This window comes from Pteronotus mesoamericanus, unplaced genomic scaffold, assembly GCF_021234165.1.
Source record: "Pteronotus mesoamericanus isolate MK-2021 breed Mesoamerican mustached bat unplaced genomic scaffold, CSHL_Meso_final contig_226, whole genome shotgun sequence".
In the NCBI taxonomy this organism is placed as follows: Eukaryota; Metazoa; Chordata; class Mammalia; order Chiroptera; family Mormoopidae; genus Pteronotus; species Pteronotus mesoamericanus.
This window is the reverse complement of record NW_026555093.1, coordinates 502,970-529,790: the sequence shown is the minus strand read 5'-3', so window position 1 is coordinate 529,790 and position 26,821 is coordinate 502,970. Positions and strand designations below refer to the sequence as shown.

Genomic DNA, 26,821 nt, shown 5'->3' with positions numbered 1-26,821 from the left:
TATTTACCATCTGGTCCCCTCCAGAAAGTTTGCACTCCCTGGCATGGCTTTCCATGGGTAATGGTCAGGTAACACTAATTTCCTACTATAGGAAATTCATACATACAACATGTACTTATTGAGTACATACTATATGACAGGCTCTACATGATGGCCTAAGTATATAAACAGGATACAATAGTCACATCCAGGAAGAGAGACAGTATATAAGCACTGTAATAGATATGTTCAAGGATCTAGTGTAGCACAGAAGAGGCTATCTAACCTTAGCCTGGAGATCAGGCAGGTTCCTTAAAGGAGACAAGTGGCACCTGGGCTGAACTGGCAGGAATAAATTATTAACCAAGCAGAGAAGAGGGAAGCAGTTCATGCATAACACCCAGCAGATACAAGAAGTGAAACAGCACAGCATAATCTGGAAACTGACATAGTTTACCACAGTTAGAACTTGGATCCATGTAAAGAAATGTAAGGAGATAACAGAAATGAGATCACAATGGGCCCTGAATGCTTCATTAATGAGACTTTGTCTTAAGGTAATGGGAAACTCATTGGATTTTAAGCAAAGGTAATATCAGACTCATGTAAGAAAGGACTACAGGCAAGAGAGATTCGAGCCAAGGAGACCAGTGGAGAGGCTAGCATAGTTGTCAAGGAAAGAAGTGATGAGTATCTCAAATAAGGTAGTAGTAGTTGGGATGAAGTGTTAGAAAGAAATATGAAAGCAATTTGGGTTAATGGTTCTGAATGGTAGGCAGTGGTTTCCAAACGGCTGCACATTAATCACCTGGGTAGCTTTTCAAAATTCTGTCACCCAGGTCTCACTCCAAGCCAACTGAATCAGCATCAGAACTTTGTAAAGATTACTGGTTGATTCCAAGTTGTAACCAGGCTTTGGAACTACTGTAGCAGGAGTAATATTGAAGGGTTTGAGGAAGAGGAAAGGCTGGGTTTTGAACATGCTAGTTTAAGATGCCTAGGTCTAGCTAAACTTGGAAGTCCAGTAGGCAGTTGAGTGTGATGTTCTAGAGCTTGGGATAATTTATACTAACTAGCCTCTATTGGGTATTAACAACAACAGTCAGAATGACCAATATTTATTGGCTACTTGCCATGTGCCAGGCACTTGTAAAAGTGCTTTTCAAGTATTAAAGTAACTCTCCCAATGACCCAGTGAGTTTGGTACTATTGTTGTACCCATTTTACAGATGAGCGTTTTATATACATTACCCAAATCCAACTCTCCCAACAATTCTATGAGGTTGCTGGCTGTCATTATCCCTGTTTTACAGATAAAGAATGCAAAACTCGCAGATGTTAAGTAACATGTCTAAAGTCACGCAGTAGAAGTATCAGAAAAAGGATCTGAAGACAGATCTCTCTAACATCAATGTCTGTTGCAGCTAGATCCACAAGGGAGATAATGTTGCCTAGGAAGACATCTGGGAAGAGAAGGAGGCCAAGGCAGAAACTTGGAGGCTATTTAATGCACAGGCAGGGAAGGAAGGGTTCAAAAAGGATGGGAGTGAGGGGAAGGAATAGGGAGACACAGCAAAAACAAAACAAACAAACAAAACCTCATGAGAGTTCTGAGTTCCAAGTTAAAAGATTAAGATTAATACCAAGAAATAACTCACTGATGTAGCAATGAGGACGTGGCTGGAGAGGTAGAATTAGAAACCAGATTTTGGTGGGTCTGAATGGAGAAGGTAAATAAGTTATGATTGCAGCCTATTCTTTTAAGAGATTTGGCTATTGCCCTGGCTGGTGTGGTTCAGTTGGTTGGGTATCATCCTGTAAACCTAAAGGTCACTGGTTTGATTCCCAGTCAGGGCACATGCCTAGGTTGCAGGTTCGGTCTCTGGTTGGGGCAAGTACAGAAGGCAACTGATTGATGTTTCTCTCTCACACTGATGTTTCTCTCCCTCTCTTTCACCCTCCCTTCCCCTCTTACTAAATAAAAATTAATAAATAAAGTTAAAAAAAGAGGTCTAGCTATTAAAGGTAGGATGTAAGAGTAGTGAGTACAGGAAGATACAAGATTGAGAAGTTATTTTTCTTTCCTTTCTGAAAATAAAAGTAATTTAACCACATTTGAATCACATGGGGAAAGAGCCAGGTCCTGGCTGGGTAGCTCAGTTGGTTAGAGTGTCATCCTGATACCCCAGGATTGCAGGTTCGATCCCTGTCAGGGTACATACAAGAATCAACCAATGAATACATAAATAATGGGACAGCAAATCAATGGTTCTGTTTTTTTCTCTCTCTCCCCTCCTCCCCCCTTCACCTCTCCCTAAAATCAATAATTTTTTTAAAAAGAGCCAGATAACAGGAAAAGGTTGAAGACTCAGAATAAATCAGAAGATAGGCTATTTTATAAACAAGCAGTTGAAGAAGCTGCAGCTCTGAACAGGAAATGAACTTCTTTCCTCCATATGGGAAGAAAGGAGACAAAGTAGTTGACACGATAAAGTTTGTATATAGGGGTAATAAGTAGATGAGTTTGTTACCCTATAGCTTTTATCACTTCCATTATCTGCTTGGCAGGAGGAGAGGGCATAACTTATTTTTACCATCTTTTACAAAACCATTGGTCTGCACCATACTGGAGAAAAAATTAACTGTTCCTATACAACAATTAGGTTGAGAAGCATTACACTAGACCATAAAGGCTAGAATATACTAGAAAAGAGAAAGTCAAGGTAGACTAAAAACTATGAGCTTTGGATAGTTTGCCTACAAGGAGAGAGGGGTTGCCCAGTAGACAAAGGGACTCAGGATAAAAAAATATAACAATGGCATGAACCAGCCAGAAAACAGGTAGATGTCAGCAAGGAGAAGAGCTGACAGTGATTACTCATCTTGGTCAAGTAGTAATAATTTGCTACAAAGAATGGAAAATTTGGTACGATTCCTAGTGACTAGACCTTACTAGAGAGAACACCCCACCCAGCTACAATGTGGCCCTACACAAAATGGATTAATCCCTGGCTGAATTCATCAAACAGAGCACAGAAATCCCTCCCCAACTGCAAGTTTCCATCATGCAAAATTCTAGCACACGTACCTTTTCAGCAACTGTGCGCATTTCAGTTCCGGCATATGTAAATTTAGAGTCACTCCTTTTGGAGATAAATTAGAAAAAAGGAACAATAAAACCTTAGCAGAGACAAAGAAAGAGGAGGGACAGTAAACTGAAGCTAAAGCTGTGTTCATACATCTATTAGTAGCAGTCTGAGACACACGCATACGCAGCTGAGTGCATGAAGTTTTCATGGACAAAGCTAAACTCCTATACTCCTCATTATTAAAGAGGTGGGCTTGAGAGTACACATCCTGCCATCCTTTGAAGTTAAAATTAAAATAACCCAAAGTCTTTACCACCTCAAGCATCCAAGTTACTGGGGATCTCTGAGATGATGGTAGGGCTCACCTACAATGGGAGGCAGAAAGCTATGGAGATGGAAGAGCCAATTTAGACAGAGGAATGGATCAATGGGAAAAATGTCTCTTACTATGCACCTTAACTGCCACAAAAAATTATCAGTATCTCATTGTCATTTTAGGAAGAGAGAACATAAAACATATCAAGCAAGGAAATGGAAAATAATAGCACCATATCAGTCAATAAAATTCTACCTGTAAGAGCTTTCACAAGTTCACTCAATCTTGTTTCCCTCAACCACATTTTTCACATAAGGTCATACATATCTCAGCTAAAAATCCTCCTACCAGGAAGTAAGGTGGAAACCAAACTTCAGGGTTAGGACTTTACTCAAAGTGTATCATTGGGGGAGCTCCGCACTGACAATGGTAACTTAAAATACAATCCATAGAAAAAAAATACAATCCATACACAATATTGCTGATCTTGTCATAATTCTGAGTTAATAATGACATATAGACCAAAAGACATGAGTAAACAAATATTGTCTTACCTTGTGTCATCATTCAACTAGAGTGGGAAAGAGGAGAAAACATTATTGATCACATTACGCTTATTTGATGTACATGGATGCAGATTATACGAAAATTAGGTCATATGGTCCTGTACACGGGCATGAAGAACTGGAGAATTTTTAATTCGGATTGTAAACTACTAAATTCTATTTCCTCATCCTCTTTCGCCCTTCTCCAACACCTAACGCTGCGGAAATTTACGCGTCTTTGAAACCCTCTCCTCTCTTAGGTTGATACAATTAAAATGTGTCCTAGAAGGAAGACTGGAGGCGAGGTAAAGGGCCCTAATAGTGATCAGTAGCTTCCTAATACACTGATATCCTGTTATACTATAATGTCTTTCTGGCCTGACTTGCGGCTTTGGTCAATGCGGTGATAATTCCAGATTTAAAGAGGCCAGAGGTTACCAGAAAAAAAAAGCCCTCCCGCATCCCCAGACTTATGCGGAACGCTAGGAGGTGACGGGAGGCTAAGCAAGCGTCAAGCAACCAGAGGATACCGAACCCTTGCGACAGGGCCATCCAAAGGATCTGTCCAAGGATCTAAGTCAGAAGCGACTGTGGCCTCCGCAGCTCTGGGTGCTCCGAAGACACGCTGGACTGCTCATCAGGGTTCCGGCCAGGCTAACTGACCTACTCACCTCCCCTATACAGAGTCCCATCACTTCCTCCTTCTCTGTGCTCAGAGCGTGGTTGAGACAAACTAGGAAAGCATCCGATTCGAGATGAACCGCCTGCACCGCCTGCACCACCTGCACCGCCATCTTGGTCCGACCCTGCACACGTCCGCCTAGGGCCCACTCAGGCCTGACCAACCCGGAGCTCCAACAAGCGGGTTCCGCGGAGGAGGGACTTGGGGAGCGCGGGCGGGGCGGGAGCGAGGCTGGAGCGTGGAGGCGGAGCTTGGGGGCGGGGGCGGGGCGGCCCGGCGGCACCTGGGAAACGCCCGCGCCGGTTGGGGCAAGGCGTGGCCGTCGGAACGGAGGGTGGTGGCCGGCTGCTGACGGGGCTTTAGGCCGGGCGGCGGGGGCGGCGGGGGTGGCTGGGAGGCGGTGCTCTCGGGCCGCAGGCGGACGTGGAGTGTGAGCGGCTCCGGGGCGGCCGGGCAGGCGTTTCCCCAGCGCCGGCGCCCATTTTGCCCGCCCGCTAAGGAGAGCCTCACGCGGCCTACACGCTCTGGGTACAGCCCTGAGGCAGCATCGTCGCGCGCGCCAGCCCCTTTATCTAGTGGGACGCTCTTTTGAAATTTAGTCCTAAGATAGTTAAGGTTTTATTTTGTTTTGTTTCCAAGTTACGGCCCCTGAATTTTGTACCACTCTCCCTGGACCACTTCCGGTTGCCGGCCCTTGCCTCGTAACTTCGGTTCGAGTGACCTCGGCCCCAGATGCCCCTCGGCAATCCTCGGGCTCACGTTCTGATACCGGCTTGACTGGCCCGAGGTGGGGGACCTGGAAGTTTTAGCCTCGCTGATCTCGAGGCGGATTAATTAGCCCAAGAAACATTATATTCATGTGAGTAACCTCTTGCAGAAAGTGCTATACTGTATCTGAAAAAGTATCACTGTCAAGCTTAGCTGCTGCTACTTTCTACAAAAGCTTTTAAGTATTTGTTACAGGGAAGGGGAATGGGGGACTTCAGTTTTGATTCAAGGTCGATGTATCACTGTAGTTATCCACCATACAAGTTTCCTCAGCTCTCCTTGTCTTGATGTTCAGACATGGTGAAATTATAGGTAAAAGTGATTTTCTTTTGACGTATGCCAAACGTGCTATGGGTACAGCTCTTTTAACTCCCAAGGTTAGGAGTTACACGTGGATTTTAGGAACGATTCTAAATCAAAGAAAAATATATGCCTTGCCGCCTCCACAGCCCATCAGTGTTTATGTTTGTTTGATCTCATTTCCTATTCCCTGTGTAGTTTTGAAGCAAGGCAGACATGGCAGTACTGGAAAGGGAACATTCATAAGGTGCTACCTGAAGAGGTGTTGATGCTTTGCTCTTTTCTCCCAAGTCAGTTCCAACACAAGTCCCCCCACAGATAGGGCCCTCATACAGTAGAACTATTTGGTACGCATGCTAGTAACCTCCATTTTTGCCTAATGCTTAAGGATCACGTGGCATATCTTTCCATGATAAATTTTGATAATGATGAAGCTTGGGAGAAATTTTAAGTGTGCAATTACATTGGACCCATCTAAATATTCTCGTTTCAATGTGCACCATATATTATTTTCAATTACTGTTCGTGGCTAATATGCTCTGCCCTGATGGGGCAAGAATGGCTGTTATTATGTTTAATCATGGGATATTTTGAGTTTATAATTTGTTTTTAGGCACCGTCAAAAAGAAAACCACCTTTGTTGTTGATGTTAATCTCATAATTTAGAATGACGTTCTCTAACTTTTATAATGCTAATGGCTGCATTGTACAATCCTAAATGTTTAATTGGAGTAGAAAAAATTATTAACATTTATGGCAAGCTTATTCTGGGTTAGATGATCTACTAAGCGTTTATATACTTTTTATATGTAAAGTGCCCCAATTGAAATCAGGCTCTGAAACAGCAGTGTGACCTCAAGCAAGTTACCTAACTTCTCTGTGCCTTATTACCCTCATCTTTAAGTGGGGAAATCCATCTAATCAGGTGATTATGAAGATTAAAAGTATCTATATATAAAACTTTAGGAAGTGCTAAATAAGTGCTATTATCATCAATATGTTCTTTAATTTTATACCTCAGAAAACTGAAGTGCAGAAAGGTTAACTTGTCAGGTCACAAAGTTAGTAAGTGGCAAAATCAGGATTAATACACAGGCCAGGCTGACTCCAGGGCCTACGTTCTTGGTAACCTCATCCATTATAGTTGGGTAAGTTCAGTAATTGACTTCAAGTGAAATAAGTGTATTCAACTGATTGATGTTTAAAAACTGTTAAAAAAAAAAACCTGGAAATTAAATTATCCTTTTAAAAAAAGACAAAATAGTTAATTCTATAGAGGAAAAATAATGGTTTTACTTAGATTACGACCTAAGGAAGCCTTCTATGTTGTATATCATCCACTTAAAATGTAATTTACAAAATGCCTTACCAAGAAATAGTCTCTCTAGGCCAGTGTGCTCTCTGACTAGGGCATCAAGGTGACCCCCTATGGGGACAATCACTTTCAGTGCCTTCATGGATGATAAAGCTATATAAACACTTTTAAAAATCCATTTGAATTTGCAGCTGGTAGTATTCCTTGAGTTGAGTGGAGCAAGTTTAGGTTCCGTATATTATGTTGTACCTTGTACCTAAGTTTATCTTGAGGTTATAAGAGATTCATCCCAGTTCAAGGGGTCCTGAATTTTGTGAGCAATTGTCACATGCAGGGAAATGTTTTCTAGTCAAATAAATTTGGGAAATGTTAAAATAAAGTTTCTTTTTTGCATAACTTGCCAGAGCTTTTACTATGTTAATGTGCTTTATGACTCTACAAGATTCCCAAACTTATTTGACCAAGGAAAAAGTTAGGGGCAAGTGTTCCGGAATCATATTTATACAACCTGTAATTTTGTGGACTTTCATCTTAATCCCTCTCACTCAGCCTTTGCGATTCTCTGCTGAGGATGTTTACGTTCACAAGACAGCTGCTCAGTCCCTTTACCACTGCAGTTGCCTTTTACTGGGAACTTCATGTTATCTCTGAGTGGTAGCATACAGGGTCATGTGCTGGGATTTCTTCCCAGGCTCATCCTGCTGATGCCCAGCAATATCGGCTTTTGGATCACAGCAGAACACCATGCTGCCTTTCCTCGAAGAATATTTTGTAATGATTCATAGGCCTTTTTGTAGTGATTCATAGTAACTCAGACCATCATCTCTAATTTGCCTGGCCTCTATTCCACTGGAATTATTTCCTTGTAATGTTAGGGTACCCAGTAAAATGTTGCTTTTCATTCAAAACAAATTTAAATGTTAATGATGTTGATTGTTGCTAGGACCTATCTGTGAAGTTGAAATGGTCCTGAAATCTACAACACTTGGTTTCTACTTTAAAAAAAAAAAAGTAGTCACACTTACTTCTTTTGTACTTGACATCCAGGTTTTAATATATTTTATTTTGCCATTAGCATTTACTGGGGTTTTGCTTGTATCACTCCTTCCCAAAGATCTGCTAAATGGAAAAAAAATGGCTTTGAAAAAATATATATATATATAATCACTCACACCTAGAGATTCAGTCTCTACCCATGTATATATGGTCTTCATCTGTTTCACCTCTCTACTCACCATACATATCCACCCACTTGCAGGAATATTATTTGACTAGTATTTGAGATTTGGGTTGCCCAGTACTGTATCATTACTGCTATTGAAGAGGTTATAATACTGCATTTGGGGAGAGACAGTACTTCTGAAAAGAGCAGAGAAAATATGCAAGACAATTTATAATTAGATGCCAAAATATAAGCTTTAGTTTAGACATAAATGCTATAGTAGTTATAGAAGCAAGAAGTTTTCATAGAGAAGGCAGGCATCTGCACTCTGCCATAATAGTACTGAGGTAGATAGGCCTGAGGAGACATTTTAGGCAAGTGGAAAACAAGATCAAGGATATGGAGCTAAAAATGAACCTGGTATTTGGGAGAAAGTTTATCTCAAATACGGTGGTAATGGTGCTTCCTGGAATTGGTGACAGATAGGAGGTAGCAACTGAAGCTGATGAAGAATTTGAAGGGAACTGGTAAATTTCCGCAGGATCAGGAGGGGTGGTGTTGCCATTGAGAGAAATGAGAATTTAATTAAGGAGAAGGGGTTTCACTTTAGATGAACTTGAAATGAGAGAGCCATATAATATGGGAAATTTGAAATGAGAAAACCCTATAAGGCAGGAGCTTACAATGGGCTCAGAGTCAGAGTACAATGGGCAAAGCAACTGTGATCTTAATTTATTCACTAAAGTCAAGCCATTTCTTAAATCTATAAAAGATATTTTCTACTTTCCTTTTAAAGGAAGATAAACTAACAGTGTTTAGAGAAAAAAATCAGATTGTTGTCTTTGAAAAAGGGGCTTGGTTTAGCTCAGTTAATTCTTTCTGGCTAACTTTGTCCTGGGCTGCATCATACTGTGCTCTGGCATCTCATTTGCTCTTGACAGTTTCACTTGAGGGTTTAACAGCTTCCCAAGCTGTGCTACACTTCCTTTCCCACCTAATGACCACCTAATGGGAATAGGAGGCCTTCGTTTTGGTGGGGGTGGTAGGTAGTGCTGAATCTGTGCTCTGCCAAAAGTAGAAACACAGTGAAAACCATGCCGTACAAAATACAAAATGCAGGTTAAGTTATTGTAAGGCCCTGAAATGAGATCAGGGCTGGGCAGAGGGTCATTATGGGTTTAAAGACTAGTCTGCCTTATGTAAAGAGTTTGCCCAGAAGGTGGGTTTCCTCTATACCTCTCAAGGGGCAGGGGGACTTTTCTGGCCTTCTGACTTGGAAAATCGGAATTTAAATTCACACTTGTATGGAAAATGGGCTCCTGTGAAATCCTGAAGCATTATTAAAATGAAACAAGGACCTAGGTGGATAACTATCATTTTCTCTCACTCAGCTCCAAATCACCATGATCCTTGAACTCTCTTGCAGCTCAAAAACTCTATTAAGCTACCTTAAATATTTTCCCTAATATGAAAACCCCCTTCTGGAAATGCCCATCTGCTATAAGTAACCTTTCTAAGGAAACTGATAAATAGGTTATTTGCTCTTAAAACAAACTTTTAATTTCAATTTAGAAAGCCATGCATATGATTCAGCCTTCACAATCTTAACCTTTTAAAATGAAAACTGCTTTTACATGGGGAATATGGCATACATGTATCTGTTATACTGCATTCCTGCCAAATAACTGTGTGCCCTTAGGCACACTCCTCTGCATATTCTGTTACTGACTACATTTTGTCAGACACTGCTTTGTGAATGCAGACTTGAGATCACTGCCAGCTTCCTGTATTGCTACGAGGGGGGGGACCCCAAAAAAACGGAATTTATTTATAAAAATTGTGTATTTATTCTTACATGTTTAAACTTCAGTCACCTTCAAAGTACTCTCCATTTGACGCAATACATCTATCAAGACATTTTTTCCACTGCTCAAAACAATTTTTGAACTCGTTGATTCTGATGCCTTTTAGTGCTTCTGCTGTTTTTTGTTTCACCTCTTCCACATCAGCAAAATGTTTCCCATTGAGGACCTTTTTCATCCAGGAAAACAAAAAAAAGGTGCCAGGGACGGGGCAGGGAGGGGGCGGGGGGGAAGATCTGGTGAATAGGGAGGGTGGGGCATGGGGGTCATACCATTTTTGGTCAAAAACTGCTGAACACTCAGTGCTGTGTGGGAGGGTGCGCTTGTAAATCATCCATCATGAAATGGGCAAATGCGTTGAAAGAGTCTTCAAAAAAATTCACTGAAGCCGAACACAGCCTCTCACAACAACGCCAGCTGGTACACTGATACAGACGTGTTCCTAGAACACTCACCTACCGGGGGAAGCCTGTACTACAAGGGGCCCACCCTCCAGAAGATAATTCCGGTTTTTTTGGGGGGTCCCTCCTCATAGTCCTACATTTCCACAGAACTTACCTAACCGAATTCTTGACTGCTTTGTAGTCAACCCGAGGCTCTGCCTGAGTGTCACTTGAGTGTCTTGTGGGGAGCTTCAGGTGTCCTTGGTTCTATTTAGGCTGTTCAAGTAGACATGTATAAGGTTTGGTACTGGTTGGTGGTTGCTAGTACCAGGTCACCTTGCTCACTGGTGAGTTCATTCAAACCCAAAAAGTCACACCTGTGTCCTGTGCGCGGGTGCTGCAGGCTTAGGTGGAGAAAAGCAGGGCTAGAATTGGAACTCAAAGCCCAGAATGGCAGGAGAGGATGTGGGGGCTCCACCCGATCACCTCTGGGTTCACCAAGAGGGTATCTACCGCGACGAATACCAGCGCACGTGGGTGGCCGTCGTGGAAGAGGTAAATGTTTACATTTTGCTTATTTATTTATTGATTTTGCTTTCAAGAAACTTGGTTTCTAACTAGTCTCAATATCCTAAAGTCTTTGGTTTTATTTTTGATCATTTTTTTCCATTAGGGGACGAGTTTCCTAAGGGCACGGGTCCAGCAAGTTCAGGTTCCCTTAGGTGACGCAGCTAGGCCAAGTCACCTTCTTACCTCCCAGCTACCTCTCATGTGGCAACTCTACCCTGGGGAGCGCTACATGGATAACAACTCTCGCTTGTGGCAGATCCAGCATCATTTAATGGTACACATGTTGCTTAATCATTTTCCATTGTATTGGGACTCTTGTAACAGAGTACTCTATAAACTTTTCTTTTTCTGACAGGTCAGGGGAGTAGAGGAGCTGTTGCTTAAGCTTTTGCCTGATGATTAACCTGGTACGTATTTTTGTTTCTCCAGCGTCTCTCCTTTTTTCAGTCTGTTTGGTTGTGGTGATATTAATGATCTATTTTTTTTCCAGGTGCTGGAATTCTAGGAAGATATGCTCCTCTGTTCTGTTCAGTATATGGCAATCACTTCATCCACCACTGCAGTGCACCCACCTGTGGGCCTGGGGGAGGGAGTGGGTTGAAAAACTGCTCAAGAACACAGAAGTTTAGGAAGGGTCATGAAGAACACCGCAAGTGGAACTGCAGAGAGAGGGTTACGCAGGCAGAAAGCGAGTCAACAAAAGCACTTAGTCAGGATATGTAACTTGAAATTGACTCCATTGGAAGTTGCCATAGAACCTTTAATGGACATCATCAGCTGGAACTGGGATCTGATGAATCCCACAAAAGTCAGCACCTGCTACAGAACAGATGCTCTGATCACCAAGGACTTGGTACTGATTTAGAGAGAAGAGAGCAGCTCCTAGCAGCATCAACATCTATTGGTCGCTTATTTGCCCTGTAGCAATTCACCTGCCTTTCCTTCTCCCACCCTGTAAATATTCTAGGTTTTGCTCCAGTGTTTCCCATCCCAGTACTGACCTAACTTGGATCTACTGAAAACTTAGGGGGCTCCGGGGAGGGGGAAGAGGTCATTTGCATTAATGAAATCAGCTACAAAGGCTCCTGGGCCTTTTTTCTTTCTGAAATTGTGTCTTCAAATTATTAGAAGTTGCTGATCAAAATTGTGGGCACTTAAGTTCATTCTCTGGTTACAGATATTTTAAATAGTCTTCTGTAAGAGCTCCAAAAGACATTTTAGCTGCTTAACTAGCACCTTTCTCAGGGCCAAATATTGCTGCTTCCTAGGAAAGCATTTACTGCCTGATAAAGAATTTCCTGAGTTAAAATAGCTATAACAGTTTATATGTAAAAACCTTAGTTTTACTTTTTAAAAATCTTGGGAACAATAGCTACCATGTAGCAAGTCCTTACTGCCTTCCATACACTATTCTATGCACTTTGTATACTTTATCACATTTAATTCTTCCATCAATGCTTTGAGGTAGGTATGATCCCCAGTTTACACACGAATGATAAGAAAAAAGGCTCAAGGAGCTTGATCATTTACCAAGGGTGGTTTTGTGAATGACAAGAGTCAGGTAGTGGGCAGGCCCTTCAGGCTGCAGTGTAGCTTCTCTAGCCCAACATTGGTTTACAATATTCAAAATGAGTTAACTGAATTCAAAGGTCTTTATTTACATGTAAAGCTACTTATATCTTCCGAATCAAATGAAATGCATATTATAAAAATACAGTTGATTCATCATATGAATGGGAAGAGTATTTTTTAGTGTAATTGTCTTCCAGCAATTGGAAGTGCATACTGCTTGTCTCTGAAGAAAATTCCTTCTAGAGAGGCTTTAAAGTTTTTATGAATAAAAGGCAAAATAAAAATCATTTTTCTTATTTTAGTTTTCTGGAAATGCTGCAGAAGGATCCGTGCCAGAAACAAGCCTGTGAAATACAGAAATGTTTACAAGGTACTATGTTCAATGCTTTTCAAATATTTTTCCACTTTATCTGTGAACTGACTAAAATGACCAATTATTCTTTTTATCAGCAAAATATATTAACTCCTCTCAGAATATAATATTTCTGTAATTAATTTAGCCTGAAGATCTTCCTCAATGTATAATCAAAGATGCAGAAAATAAAAAGTGGAGAATTACTAAGCTGAGGAAAGTACTTTTAAAGAGACTAGTTTTTTTCCTTTTTATTGAATTTATTGGAGTGACACTGGTTAACAAAATTATACAGGTTTCAGGGGCCCAATTCCACAACAGACCATCTGTACACTATATTGTGTGTTTACCATCCTACGCTGGGTCTTTTTCCATCACCAGTTAGCTGTCCTATACCCTCCTCTACCACGCCTCACCCACCCCTGCCCCAGGAATCCCCACACTGTTATATGTCCATGATTTTTTTCTTTTCTTCCTTTTTGCTCAATCTCTCCACTCCCCCCTTATAGCTGTCAGCCTGATCTCTGTTTATGGATCTATCTTTGTTTTGCTTGATAGTTCATTTTCTTCATTAGATTCTACAGATAAGTGAAATCATATGATATTTGTCTTTCTCTGACTGGCTTATTTCACTTAACATAATGCTCTCCAGGTCCATCCATGCTGTTGCAAAGGGTAAGATTTCCTTCTTTTTTGTGGCTCAGTAGTATTCCATTGTGTAAATGTACCACAGCTTTTTTATCCACTCATCTACTGATCGACATTTGGGCTACTTCCAAGTCTTGCTATTGTAAATAACGCTGCAGTGAACATAGGGGTGCATATATTCTTTCAAATTAGTGTTTCAGGTTTCTTTAGATATATTCCCAGAAGTGGAATAACTGGGTCATAAGGCAGTTCCATTTTTAATTTTTTGAGGTAACTTCATACTGCTTTCCACAGTGGCTGCACCAGTCTGCATTCCCACCAACAGTGTGCACAAGGGTTCTCTTTCCTGCACATCCTCACCAACACTCGTTGTTTGTTGATTTATTGGTGATAACCAGTCTGGCAGGTGTGAGGTGATATTTCAGTGTGGTTTTAATTTGCATTTCTCTGATGAATAGTGATGTTGAGCATCTTTTCCTATGTCTATGGTCCATCTCTATGTCCACTTTGGAGAAGTGTCTATTCAGTCCCTCTGCCCATTATTTAATTGGACTGTCTTTTTTTAAAGATTTTATTTATTTATTTTTAGAGATGAGAAGGGAGGGAGAAAGAGAGGGAGAGAAACATCAGTGTGTGGTTGCACCTCATGTGCCCCCTGCCGGGGACCTGACCTGCAACCCAGGCATGTGCCCTACACTGGGGATTGAACCAGCGACCCTTTGGTTCACAGGCCAGTGCTCAATCCACTGAACCACACCACCTAGGGTTATTTTTTTTGTTGGTTTTTTTTTTTTTGGTGTTGACTTTTGTAAGCTCTTTATAAAATTTGGATTTTAACCCCTTATCAGATGTATCATTGGTGAATATGTTCTCCCATTCAGTAGGTTGTCTTTTCATTTTGTTGATGGTTTCCTTTGCTGTACAAAAACTTTTTAGTTTCATATAGTCCCATTTGTTTATTTTACTTTTGTTTCCCTTGCCCATGGCACTATATCAGAAAAAAAATATTGCTACAAGAAACGTCCAAGATTTTACTGCCTGTGTTTTCTTCAAGGATTTTTATGGTTTCAAGTCTAACGTTTAAGTCTTTAATCCATTTTGAGTTTATTCTTGTGTATGGTATAAGAAGATGGTCTGGTTTCAATTTTTTGCACATATCGGTCTAATTTTCCCAACACCATTTATTGAATAGACTATCTTTACCCCATTGTATATTATTGCTTTCTTTGTCAAATATTAATTGAATATAAATGTGTGGGTTTATTTCTGAGCTCTCTATTCTGATCCATTGATCTATATGTCTTTTTATGCCAGTGCCATGCTGTTTTGATTACTAGGCGTTTGTAGTCTACTTTGATATCAAGTAGCATTCCTCCAACTTTGTTCTTTTTTCTCAAGATTGCTGTGACTATTCACAGTCTTTTGTGCTTCCATATGAATTTCTAGAATATTTGTTCTAGTTCTGTGAAATATGCCATTGGTATTTTAATAGGAATTGCATTGAATCTATAGATTGCTTTAGGTAGTGTGGACATTTTGATGATGTTAATTCTTCCTGTCCATGAACACAGTTTATGCTTCCACTTATTTGTATCTTCTTCAGTTTTTTTTTAAAAAAAGACTAGTTTTAAAATAGGGTGGTTATACTTACCTGTGACTGACATCTCACTTTTTAAAAGCAGTCAGATTAGAAGGAGGGTGTTGAAAATACAATTGCAATTCAAGCTGCCTAAGTCAGCAATTAAGTCTTTTTTAAAAATATATTTTATTGATTGTGCTATAACAGTTGTCCCAATTTTACCCCTTTGCCCCCCTCCACCCAATACCCCCATTCCCTCCAGCAGTCTCCCCCTTAGTTCATGGCCATGAGTCATGCATATAAGTTCTGTGGCTACTCCATTCCCTATATTGTTAACATTCCCCTCTCTATTTTGTACAAACCAAGTTGTACTTCTTAATCCCTACACCTTTCCCCCAGTCTTTCCCCTTCCCATTCCCAACTAACAACCCTCCAAATTATCTCCATGTCTATGATTGTTTCTATTCTGCTTGTTCACTTAGCTGGTTTTTTTAATTCAGTTGTTGATAGTTGTGAATTTATTGCCATTTTAATGTCCATAGTTTTGATCTTCTTTTTATTATATAACCCTTTAACATTTCATATACTAATGACTTGGCGATGATGAATTCCTTTAGTTTTATCTTGTCCAGGAAGCACTTTATCTGCCCTCACATTCTAAATGATAGGCTTACTGAATAGAGTGATGTAGGTTGTAGGTCCTTGCTTTTCATACTTCTTGTCAGTCCCTTCTAGCCTGCAAAGTTTCTTTTGAGAAATCAGCTGACAGTATCATGGGAACTCCTTTGTAGGTAACTATCGGCTTTTCTTTTTTTTTATTTTAATTTTAATTTTTTATTTTATTATTCAAATACACTTGTCCCCATTTTCCCACCACCACATCCCCCTACCTGATCCACCCCCACCTCCCACCCTCATCCTTCCTCGCTTTGTCTTTGTCCATGGGTCCTCTATACATGTTCCTTGACTGGACCCTTCCCCTTCTTTTCCCCATTACACCCTTTCCTCCTCCCCTCTCATTACTGTGGTTTGTTTTTTCTTTCAGTGTTGTTTGTTATATTTTTCTTGCTTGTTGGTTGTTTTGATTAGGTTCTACTTACAGGTGAGATCATATGGTATTTGTTTTTCACCCCCTGGCTTATTTAGTTTAGTGTGATGCTCTCCAGTTCCATCCATGCTGTCACAAAGAGTAGTGGCTCTTTCTTTCGGCTCAGTAATATTCTATTGTGTAAATGTACAATTGTTTTTGATCCACTCATTTATTGATGGAGAATTAGGTTGTTTCCACCACTTGGCTGTTGCAAACTGTGCTGCTATGGACATTGGGGTGCATATATACCTTTCAATTGGTGTTTTAGGATTCTTAGGGTATAATTCCAGCAGTGGAAATGCTGTGTTAAAAGGCAGTTCCATTTTTAGCTTTTTGAGAAAATTCCAAACTGTGTTCCACAATGGCTGCACCAGTCTTCATTCCCACCAACAGTGTACTAGAGTTCCCTTTTCTCCACAATGTCACCGGCACTTGTTGCTTGTTGATTTGTTTATTCTGGACAATCTGACTGGTATGAAGTGGTATCTCATGGTGGTTTTAATTTGCATTTCTCTGATGGCTAGTAATGATGAGCATCCTATCGTATGTCTCTGGGCCCTGTGTATGTCCTCCTTGGAGAAGTGTCTGTCCAAGTCCTTTGCCCATTTTTTAATTGGCTTGTTTTCTTCCTGAAGTGGAGTCATGTCAATTCTTTATATATTTTAGAGATCAAAGCCTTGTCTGAGGTATCATTGTCCAATATATTTTCCCATACGGTTGATTCCCTTTTCATTTTCCTGATGTTTTCCTTAGCCGTGCAGAAGCTTCTTATTTTGAAGAAGTCCCATTTGTTTATTTTTTCTTTTATGTCCCTTGCTCTAGGGGTCATATCAGTGAAAATATTGCTGCGTGGGATATCTGAGAGTTTCCTGCCTATGCTCTCCTCAAGAACTTTAAGGTGTTGCGACTTATATTTAAGTCTTTTATCCAACTTGAGTTTCTTTTTGTATATGGTGTAAGTTATTGGTCAAATTTCAGTTTTTTGCATGTAGCTGTCAGGCTCTCCCAACACCATTTGTTAAAGAGGCTATTTTTACTCCATTCCCTTTGTTGAATATTAATTGACCATAGACATATGGGTTTATTTCTGGGCTCTGTATTCTGTTCCAGTGATCTATGTGTCTGTTCTTATGCCAGTACCAGATTGTTTTGATTACAGTGGTCTCATATATATTTGAGGTCAGGTATTGTGATCCCTCCTACTTTGTTCTTCTTTCTCAAAATTCCTGAGGCTAATTGGGGTCATTTATGGTTCCATATAAATTTTTGAAATGTTTTTCTACATCTGTGAAATACACCATTGGTATTTTAACAGGGATTGCATTGAATCTATAAATTGCTTTGGGTAATATGGATATTTTGATGATGTTGATTCTTCTAATCCATGAACATGGTATATTCTTCCATTTATATGTGTCTCCCTTAATTTCTGTCTTCAGTGCTGTGTAGTTTTCTGAGTACAGGTCTTTTACTTCCTTGATTAAGTTAATTCCTAGGTACTTTATTTTTCTTGTTGCCATAGCAAATGGATTTTTTTTCCTGATTTCTGATTCTGATATTTCATTGTTGGTGTACAAAAATGCATGTGATTTCTGAATATTGACTTTGTACCCGCTGTTTTGCCAAATTCACTTATTAGGTCGAGTAGTTTTTTGGTGGAGTCTATGGGGTTTTCTATGTACCCTATCATGTCATCTGTAAACAATGACAGTTTTACTTCCTCTTTTCCAATTTGGATGCCTTTTATTTCTTTTTCTTGCCTGATCACTGTGGCTAAGACTTCCAATACGATGTTGAACAGAAGTGGTGAAAACGGACAACCTTGTCTTGTTCCCAATTTTAGTGGGAAAGCTTTTAGTTTTTGACTGTTGAGTATAATGTTGGCTGTAGCTTTTTCATATATGGCCTTTATTATGTTGAGGTATGCCCCCTTTACTACCACTTTGCTGAATGTTTTTATCATAAAGGGGTGCTGTATCTTAAGAAATGCTTTTTCAGCATTTACTGATATAGTCGTATGATTTTTGTGTTTTCATGTGTTTATGGGATATTTTATGTTTATTGCTTTGCGAATATTGAACCATACTTCCATCCCTGTGATGAGTCTGACTTGATCATAGTGGATGATGTCTAAAATGTATTGCTGGATGAGGTTTGCCAGTATTTTGTTGAGGATTTTAGCGTCTATGTTTGTCAGCGATATTGGCCTATAGTTTTCCTTCTTTGTTGTGTCTTTGTCTGGTTTTGGGATTAGGATGATGCTGGCCTCATAGAAAGAGTTTGGGAGTCTTCTGTCTTCGTGGATTTTTTGGACTATTCTGAGAAAGACAGGGGTAGCTCTTCCTTAACTCTTTTGTAAACGGTTCTCCTGTGAAGCCATCCAGTCCAGGGCTTTTGTGTGCCAGGAGTTTTTTGATTACTGCTCCAATTTCACTAGCTGTTATCAGTCTGTTCACGCTCTTCTGCTTCTTCATTCAGTGTTGGAAGGTTATATTCTTCTAGAAATTTGTCCATTTCATTGAGGTTTTCAAATTTCATGGCATATAATTGTTCATAGTAATTTCTTACAATCCTTTGTGTTGCTGTGATATCAGTTCTTATTTCTCCTCTTTCATTTCTGATACTATTTATTGGGGTTCTCTCCCTTTTTTTCTTAATGAGTCTGCTTAAAAGCTTGTTGATTTTGTTTATCTTTTCAGAGAATCAGCTCCTGGATTGGTTGATCCTTTGAATTGTTCTTTTAGTCTCTATGTCATTCAGTTCTGCTCTGATCTTGATTTTTTCCTTCCTTCTACGCATTCTGGTTTTGTTTTCTGTTGTTTCTCCATTCTTGAAAATGTAGGGTTAGGTTGTTTATTTGAAATATTTTTTATCTTTTTTAGGTAGGCCTATATCACTATGAACTTCCCTCTCAGGACCGCCTTTGCTGTGTCCCATAGGTTTTGGACTGTTGTGTGTTCATTTTAATTTGTTTCCAGAAACTTTTTGATTCCTTCTTTGATCTCATTATTGACCCATTCATTATTTAATAGTATGCTAGTCTATCTCCATGAGTTTGAATGTTTTTTGAGTTTTTTCCCTTGAGGTTGGTTTCTAGTTTCAAGCCCTTGTGGTCCAAGAAAATGCTTGTTATGATTTCAATTTTCTTGAATTTATTGAGGCTTGTTTTGTGTCCTAGCATGTGGTCTACCAATGAAGATGTTCGATGTGCATTTGAAAACAATGTGTATTTTGCTTCTTTGGCATGAAAGGTTCTATATGTCATTTAAGTCCATTTGATGTAATGCGCCATTCAGTTCCACAGTATCCTTGTTGATATTTTGTTTGGAAGATCTATCCATTGTTGACGGTGGGGTGTTAAAATCCCCTATCAGTGTATTGCTGTCTATGTCTTTCTTGAAGTCCTCCAAGATTTTCTTCATATATTTGGGTGATCCTATGTTGGGTGCATATACGTTTACAATGTTTATGTCTTCTTGATGGATTCTTCCTTTGGGTATTTTGAAGTGCCCTTCTGGGTCTCTTTTTATGGCCTTTATTTTGAAATCTATTTTGCCTAATACAAGCATTGCTACCCCAGCTTTTTTTCCTGTCCATCCTGGAATATTTTTTTTTATCCCTTTACTTTCAGTCTGTGCAGGTGCTTTGTTCTGAGGTGGGTCTCTTATAAACAGTATATGTACAGGTTATGTTTTCTTATATATTCAGCTATCCTATGTCTTTAGATTGGAGCATTTAATCCATTTACATTTAAAGCTATTATTGATAGGTACTTATTCATATTTTCCCTTTGTACCTGTGTTCCTCTCTTTCTCATTCTGTTTCCTCATCTTAAAGCAGTCCCTTTAGCATATCTTGCAATGCTGGTTTGGTGGAGGTGTATTCTTTCAGCCTTCCTTTGTCTGGGAAACTCCTTATTTTGCCTTCCATTTTAATTGAGAGTCTTGCTGGGTAGAGCAGTCTTGGTTGCAGGCCTTTGCTTTTCACTACTTGGAATATTTCTTGCCATTCCCTTCTGGCTTGTAGGGTTTCTGTTGAGAAGTCAGCTGCTAGCCGTATCGGGGCTCCCTTGTATGTTACTGCGTTTCTCCCTTGCTGCCTTTAGGATGTTCTTTTTGTCTTTGATATTTGCCATTTTAATGATGATGTGTCTTGGAGTGGGCCTCATTGGGTTCCTCTTGAATGGGACCCTCTGTGCTTCCTGGATTTTTGTGACTTCTTCTCTCCTCAAATTAGGGTAGTTTTCCATCAATAATTTTCAAACACATTCTCTATCCCTTGCTCCTCTTCTTGTTCTTCTGGTATCCCTATTTTACGGATATTATTACGTTTCAGGTTGTCCTGCATTTCTCTAAACTCCTCTTCATTCTTTTTGAGTGTTTTTTCATTTTCTTGCTCTTTCTGGGAGGTTTTTCTACCTTGTCCTCAAGCTCACTGATTCAGTCCCCTGCTTCATCTAGCATGTGTCCTTCAATTCAGAAATTGTATTCATTTCCTCTTGCCTCTTGTTGATAGTTTTTATGTCCTTTTTCATGCTGATATAGTTTGCAGTAAGTTCCTCATAGTTTCCTTGTAGTTTTTGGTAATTCTGTCTAAGCTCACTGAGCTCATTGAGCTTCCTTAGAACCAATGTTTGGAACTCAATATCTGATAGTTTACTTGCCGCTATTCAATATGCTCTCTTTGTGGGGATTCCTCATTTTCCTTCGATTGGGGGATGTTTCTTTGTCTTCCCATTATTTGTGAGACTCTTCTTTTTGGCTTCTCCGTATATTGATTTGTCTTGACTTCCTAACTTTGTGGTGTGAACTTTTATGGTAGGAGACCACTGTTTTTACTTTCTACATCTGCCTCTGATGATGTCAGGTGTTGACCCCGTCTGACCTTAGGCAGTCTGTTGGTGACTTCCAGGAATCTCCTGCCTGTGGCTGTCTCCTTCAGTTGTTAATCTAATCACTCTGCACTCAGTGGTCAGGCTTAGGCACCACAGGGAGAGGCAGAGTCCCTCCTGGGGTCAGGCTATTGTGTCTTCTCACACTGCTGCCACTCAGGTAAGTGGTCTGCCTGAGCCAGATGGCTGCTGCTCTATGGGGAGGAGTCAGCACCAGGATCTTGCCAGTTACTCTCTCTGTTCTCTTCCCAAAGCTTCCATCTGCAGTTTCTCCTCAAGTGTCTCTAGACCACTTTGTGCCCCCTTTAGCCAGCGATCTACTATCTGTGGCTGCCAGTCTGTACTCAGCATTCAGGCTTAAGCACCACTGGGCCTGGATAGAGTCCCTCCTGGTAACTATCATGTTTTCTCTTCCTGCTTTTAAGATTCTCCCATTATATTTATATTTTGGGACTTTATGATGTTTCTTGGTGTGGTCTTCTTTGGGTCCATTTTGTTTGGGACTCTCTGTGCTTCCTGGACTTGTGTGTCTATTTCCTTCACCAAATTAGGGAAGTTTTCTTAATTTTTTCAAGTAACTTTTTGATTTCTTGCTCTTCCTCCTCTCCTTCTGGCACCCCTATGATTTGGATATTGGTACATTTGAAGGTGACCCAGAAGCTCCTTAGCCTATCCTTGTTTTTGTTTTTTTTTTTTTAATTATTTTTTCTTCTTGCTATTGGAATTGAATATTTTTTTGTCTTCCTTATGGTCCAAATCATTGATTTGATTCTCAGCTTCATCCCCTCCATTGTTGGTTCCCTGTAGACTTTTCTTTATTTCACTTAATGTAACCTTCATTTCTTCCTGGGTCTTTTTTATGCTGTTGAAGTATCCCATGAGTTCCTGGAGCATCCTGATAACCAGTGTTTTGAACTCTGCATCTGATAAACGGCTTATCTCCATTTTGTTTAGTTGTCTGGAGTTTTGTTCTGTTCTTTCATTTGGGCCATAATTTTTGTCTCCTCAAGTGTCAGCCTCCCTGGGTTTTTTCTGTGTATTAGGAAGAGGTGCTTTGACTCCATGTCTTAGTAGTGTGGCCTATTGTAGAAAAGTGCACTTTTAAGCTGGATGGGGTGGAGCCTCAGGTAATCACTAGGGCAGGGTAACCAGTATCACTGCTCTGTGGCTCTGTGTGTGGGAGGGCTCAGAGAGGGGACAGTGCTGCTGACTAGCCTGTGCAATTTTGCCTGAGATGATGCTTTCTCTCAGACCTTGCCCTGATGCCAGTCACTTCACTTTTACCCCATATGCCACTGGTGCCTCTCCAGCTGTTGCCCCAGAACTGAAGCCCAGAGAGAGTGAGGCTGCATAAGTCCTAAGACTGTTGTCAGCCCTTTAAGAGGAGTCTCCTGTGAGTCTTGCAGTTTCTTCTGCTGTCCCAACCCTCAGTGGGTTTTTCACACAGAAGTTATGGAGATTTAACTTCCTGGCACTGGAACCCTGGGCTGGGTGGTCCGGTCTGGGGCTGGGATCTGTTGCTCCTGAGGTGTTCACCACATATGGACGTGGGACCACCTGTTCCATGTCTCGTGCCTCTCTGTCTCTCTCTGTGTGTCTCCATGTCTCTGCCCCTTCAACCCATCTGGATGATTGTGACTTCTTTAAATCTTTGGTTGTTGGACTTCCATACAGCTCAGTTTTCTGACATTTCTGGGTAATATTTGTTTTGTAGTGTAGTTGTAGTTTTTCCTGTAGTTGTGCAAGTAGGCAAGGCATGTTTTCCTATGCCTGCATCTTGACCAGAAGCCAGCAACTGTCTTAAAGGCAAAAGTGAATTTCAGCTAAGGTATATTTGATGTGATTTGTCTATTTGGTTTTAAATCAGCCAATGTGTTTGACTAAATGCTAGAGGACTTCATTTTTTTTTAAATCAATGAATGATTATTGGGGGAACAAATACAAAAAAACTTCCAGACAATCTGAATTTGAAAACTGACTTTTTAAGTAATTTTCCCATTATTAGAGTAGAATAGTAGACATGGATACCCATAAAAATATATAAAGGTGGAAGGAAAAGTGTTGAGTTCCCCCAAAGACTCAGCACCAAAGGAACCCTTGTTTGTATATTTCCTTTGACTTTTAACTTCAATTCTTGAAATTTTCATTTTATGAAGTAAGCAATATTTTATTTAAAATCTTTTATTTTTTAAATCTTTTACTCTGAAGTGTTAATGTACAATAATGCCATTTTATTCATCCCTTTCTTCCTTTTCTCCATATTTAAGAAAAACAAAAAAATCTTTTTCAATTAATTTCTTCTCCCAGGTAAATTCCTAATTGATTTGAATTAGCAACCCTTGGCTAACAGAGAACAAGAATCAAGTTAGAGTAGTTATACCCCTTGTTACACTGTGGGAGGATTGAGGGCTTGAAGGATTAAGAATCAGCATTAAGCATTCCCTGGATGACAAGCGGAGCCAAAAGGGCTTTAAACATATTAAGTCATTTAATCATTTCATCCATGAGGTATATGTTACTATGACTCCCCATTTTACAGATGGGTAAATCAACACAGAAGTTATACAACTTGCCCAGGGTCATACAACTAGCAAGGGTTACAGTGAGGATTTGAATCCCATTGGTCTGGCCCCAAGCCTGCACTCAGCCACTCTGCTATATTCTCTTTGTAATCAAAATTGTCTTTCCTAACACAGGCTAGCCCCTATGCACCCCATTTTAGTATCAGGGGACTCAGGTCAATTCCTCCTTGACTTAGGATCTATGTTTAGTAGTGGGTCTGCAGATGTTTTCTGTAAAGGGCTAAACAGAAAATATTTTAGGCTTTGGAGGCCAGGAGGTCTTTGTTAGAGAGAACCAGAAAGAGAGGCAGACAGAGAAAGAGATTACAACCCTTTAAATGTAAAAAACAAAACAAAACACATTATTAGCTCACAGCTATAAAAAAGAGTTGACCCTGAGGCTGCAGTTTTTGAACCCCAGATGCATAGACTTAGTAGGGAAGGTCTACCAGCTACCTTAAAACTATGCAAAATAACATGCATGGTATGGGCATTTTTCTAATTGACCAAATTATAAAGGAGTTAGTGACTCACCCCCCCCAAAAAAGGGGGAGGTTAAAAAAACACTGCCCTAGAAAAAGGTACATAAGCTATTAACTCAACCTAAAGAAAATAAAATTGATAGAAAAATGCCTTTTGACCACTTTGTAAATGACATTTTTATTCCTAATTAACCTGTTGACTGGTTCCTAAATCAGAATGAATTCAGTGGACTTTGATACATCCTCTTTCTTCCAGATCCATAGATACAATAAAGTGAAAAAGAGTGGGAAGCATTGATCTAAAACTCTCTGTGCCTTAGTCCTATGAGATCATGACTAGGGTCTGCCTGTCTGTTTTTCAGCCAACAACTACAGGGAATCTAAGTGTCAGGCTGTCATCCAGGAACTTCGTAAGTGTTGTGCTCGCTGTCCCAAGGGAAGATCTCTCGTCTGTTCAGGATTTGAAAAAGAAGAGGTAGAAAAGCTGACACTGAAGTCTACATCAAAGTAAAGTTCTGCGGAGAAGTTAAATGCTGCACCACGTTTCCACCAAGCGAGTTTTATTTATCCTCCTATTCTTCAGGCCAGGTAGCAGCAAATATCAAATGAAAAAGTCAACTATAAAAGTTAATAAATATGCCATCTATGCAGAACAGATAGAAATATATTAAATATGTAGAATGTAATAAAACTGAGCTGCTGAAATAAGCCTGTTAAGTGAAGTTTTTTTGGTTTGGTACTTGTGATATTGTCACTTACAAGAAATATATATTTGGTTTTTGTCTGTTCCAGGCAGAGCTCCTAAAACCTTTGGAATTTCCTAAGTGATAAAAGTGATAAAGGTGTCTTTTGTTACGTTGATGAGGTGACTTTTAATGAGGAAAGCCACTAGGTAATCAATGGATGGGGGCTGGTTGCCAGGGGAACCAACCACATGATTAGAAGGTTGGAGCTTTTAGTCCCCACCCCAACACGTACCCTCAACTTCTGTGGAGGGGAGAGGGGCTGGAGGAGATTGAGCTCAATCACCAGTGGCCAGTAATTTAATCAGGTAAGGTGTTAGGTGAAAGCACTCAGCCCTCCAGTGTCATAATCATGACACCTTTTATAGACTAGGTGCTAAATTCAAAGGTTTCTCTAACCAACTCAATACCTGTTGTATTTCCAATAATTTAGAGCAAAGTGTCTTCCCAAATGCAAGCAAAAAGATTTCCTGCTTTTGCATCACCATCATGTTATACTTATTCAGTGATAGGAAAGGCATAGAAATGATTCTTCTAATGTTTAATGACCCCTAATTTGTCAAGAGAACTTTACTGGAAGTCAGGCAGGCAGCAATAGTATTAGAATTCTTAGGTGGTTTATCTATCTTTATATTAAAATCAAAACCTATTACAGCAGATCCTGATGTTAATACAAGGCTGTCAAAGGAAACCTGTTGGCAGTTGTCAGTGACTTCATGTAGTGGATGAAGGGTGAGGTAGGGAGTGACAGTATCAAACAGACCATTTGCTTTCCTCTTTGCCCCCCACCAAAAAAAGAAAACAATAACTTCCTAGGAAAGAGCAGAAATAAATTCTGATAGGTTCTCGTCTTAGTCCATTCGAGCTTCTGTAACAAAATACCACAGACAAGATGTTTATTTCTCACAGTTCTGGCAGCTGAAAGTCCAAGGCCGAGGCACCACGGATGCAGTTGTCTGGTAAAAGCCTGCTTCCTGGTTCGTAAATGGCTGCCTTTCTCGCTGTGTCCTGACATGGTGGAAGGGGTGAAGGAGCTCTGTGGGCTCTATTTTATGAGTACTAACCCTTCATGAGGGCTCCACCCCTGTTAACTAATCACCTGCCAAAGGCCCCACAGCCAAATACTATCACATTGGGCGTTAGTATTTCAACATAGGAATTTTGGAGTACACAAACATTCAAGCCCTGGCACGGAAGATCCTTCCTTGCCTCTTCCAGCACACTAGAAAAAGCCTATCTTGCTATGAATGGACTGAGATAGTCCCTAATGTTCAAATACCATTATGATTTGAGACCAACTGTTCTTTAAAACAGCATTCCCTAAAGTGTTTCTAGAAATTACCATGACAAGGAAAAAAAGTCTTCTGCGTTTAGATAAGTCTGGAGAATGCTAGAAGAAAACAGGTTTCTTTTCTGTAAGATTTCAGAGCTTTTCATATGCTAATGTGAGTGATGATTCTTTGGAAAGGATTATTGTATGCAGTACTTTCCAAAGTGTACCCAGCAAACTCACTTTGCAGACAGCATCTCTCAGGGTGAATGTTTTCCAGGGAGACTTGGAGAAATGGTGCCTTAAAGATGTTTGGTCCACATACCAGATTAACAGTGCTACAAGCTCATGAAATCATTTAAATGAACTCTTGTATTAGTAGTGAAACAATTTAATAAAATATTTTAAAACTATGTTTACATCATAAAAGAATCTAAATTACATTTAAATTATCCATTGGCGCTGGCTGGCGTGGCCCAGTGAATTGAGTGCCGGCCTGTGAACCCAGGGGTCGCCGATTCAATTCCCAGTCGGGGCACATGCCTGGGTTGTGGGCCAGGTCCCCAGCTTGGGGTGCGTGGGAGGTAACCACACATTGCTGTTTTCCTCCCTCTCTTTCTCCCTCCTCTCTCTAAAAATAAATAAAATTTCAAAATTTCAAA

General features: G+C 40.1%; 3 protein-coding genes across 5 annotated transcripts in view; 2 read left to right on the top strand and 1 right to left on the bottom strand.

The window, feature by feature from the left end:
* Positions 1-4,808, bottom strand: part of BRCC3 (BRCA1/BRCA2-containing complex subunit 3) — a 69,957-nt gene extending 65,149 nt beyond the window's left edge. The window contains exons 1-3 of the mRNA XM_054572244.1: positions 4,601-4,808; positions 3,939-3,955; positions 3,068-3,122 (exon numbers count right to left, since the gene is read on the bottom strand). Coding sequence (XP_054428219.1) covers positions 3,068-3,122; positions 3,939-3,955; positions 4,601-4,723 — 195 coding nt within the window. The 5' untranslated portion in view covers positions 4,724-4,808. The remainder of the gene's footprint in view (positions 1-3,067; positions 3,123-3,938; positions 3,956-4,600) is intronic.
* Positions 4,809-5,332: 524 nt separating this feature from the next.
* Positions 5,333-24,839, top strand: CMC4 (C-X9-C motif containing 4). Of its 3 annotated transcripts, none has more exons than XM_054572241.1 (3): positions 5,333-5,470; positions 12,846-12,913; positions 24,509-24,839. In XM_054572241.1, exons 2-3 carry the CDS (start codon positions 12,856-12,858, stop codon positions 24,655-24,657), a joined length of 207 nt encoding a protein of 68 aa, XP_054428216.1. In that variant the 5' UTR covers positions 5,333-5,470; positions 12,846-12,855; the 3' UTR covers positions 24,658-24,839. The 3 variants fall into 3 exon arrangements, with proteins under 3 accessions (XP_054428216.1, XP_054428217.1, XP_054428218.1); XM_054572242.1 differs by lacking the exon at positions 5,333-5,470 and adding an exon at positions 10,108-10,215; XM_054572243.1 differs by lacking the exon at positions 5,333-5,470 and adding an exon at positions 11,469-11,824.
* MTCP1 (mature T cell proliferation 1) lies at positions 10,179-11,561 on the top strand. The gene is made up of 5 exons (XM_054572240.1): positions 10,179-10,215; positions 10,805-10,956; positions 11,075-11,245; positions 11,327-11,378; positions 11,462-11,561. The coding sequence occupies exons 2-4, from the start codon at positions 10,852-10,854 to the stop codon at positions 11,372-11,374; spliced, it is 324 nt and encodes a 107-aa protein (XP_054428215.1). The 5' UTR covers positions 10,179-10,215; positions 10,805-10,851; the 3' UTR covers positions 11,375-11,378; positions 11,462-11,561.
* Positions 24,840-26,821: the final 1,982 nt, after the last annotated feature.

Coding starts and splice junctions, on each gene's coding strand:
- MTCP1 (XM_054572240.1), top strand. CDS start 10,852: ATGGCAGGAGAGGATGTGGGGGCTCCACCCGATCACCTCTGGGTTCAC. Junction 10,957..11,074: donor GGGTGGCCGTCGTGGAAGAG/GTAAATGTTTAC, acceptor TTTTTCCATTAG/GGGACGAGTTTCCTAAGGGC. Junction 11,246..11,326: donor AGATCCAGCATCATTTAATG/GTACACATGTTG, acceptor TTTTTCTGACAG/GTCAGGGGAGTAGAGGAGCT.
- CMC4 (XM_054572241.1), top strand. CDS start 12,856: ATGCTGCAGAAGGATCCGTGCCAGAAACAAGCCTGTGAAATACAGAAA. Junction 12,914..24,508: donor AATACAGAAATGTTTACAAG/GTACTATGTTCA, acceptor TCTGTTTTTCAG/CCAACAACTACAGGGAATCT.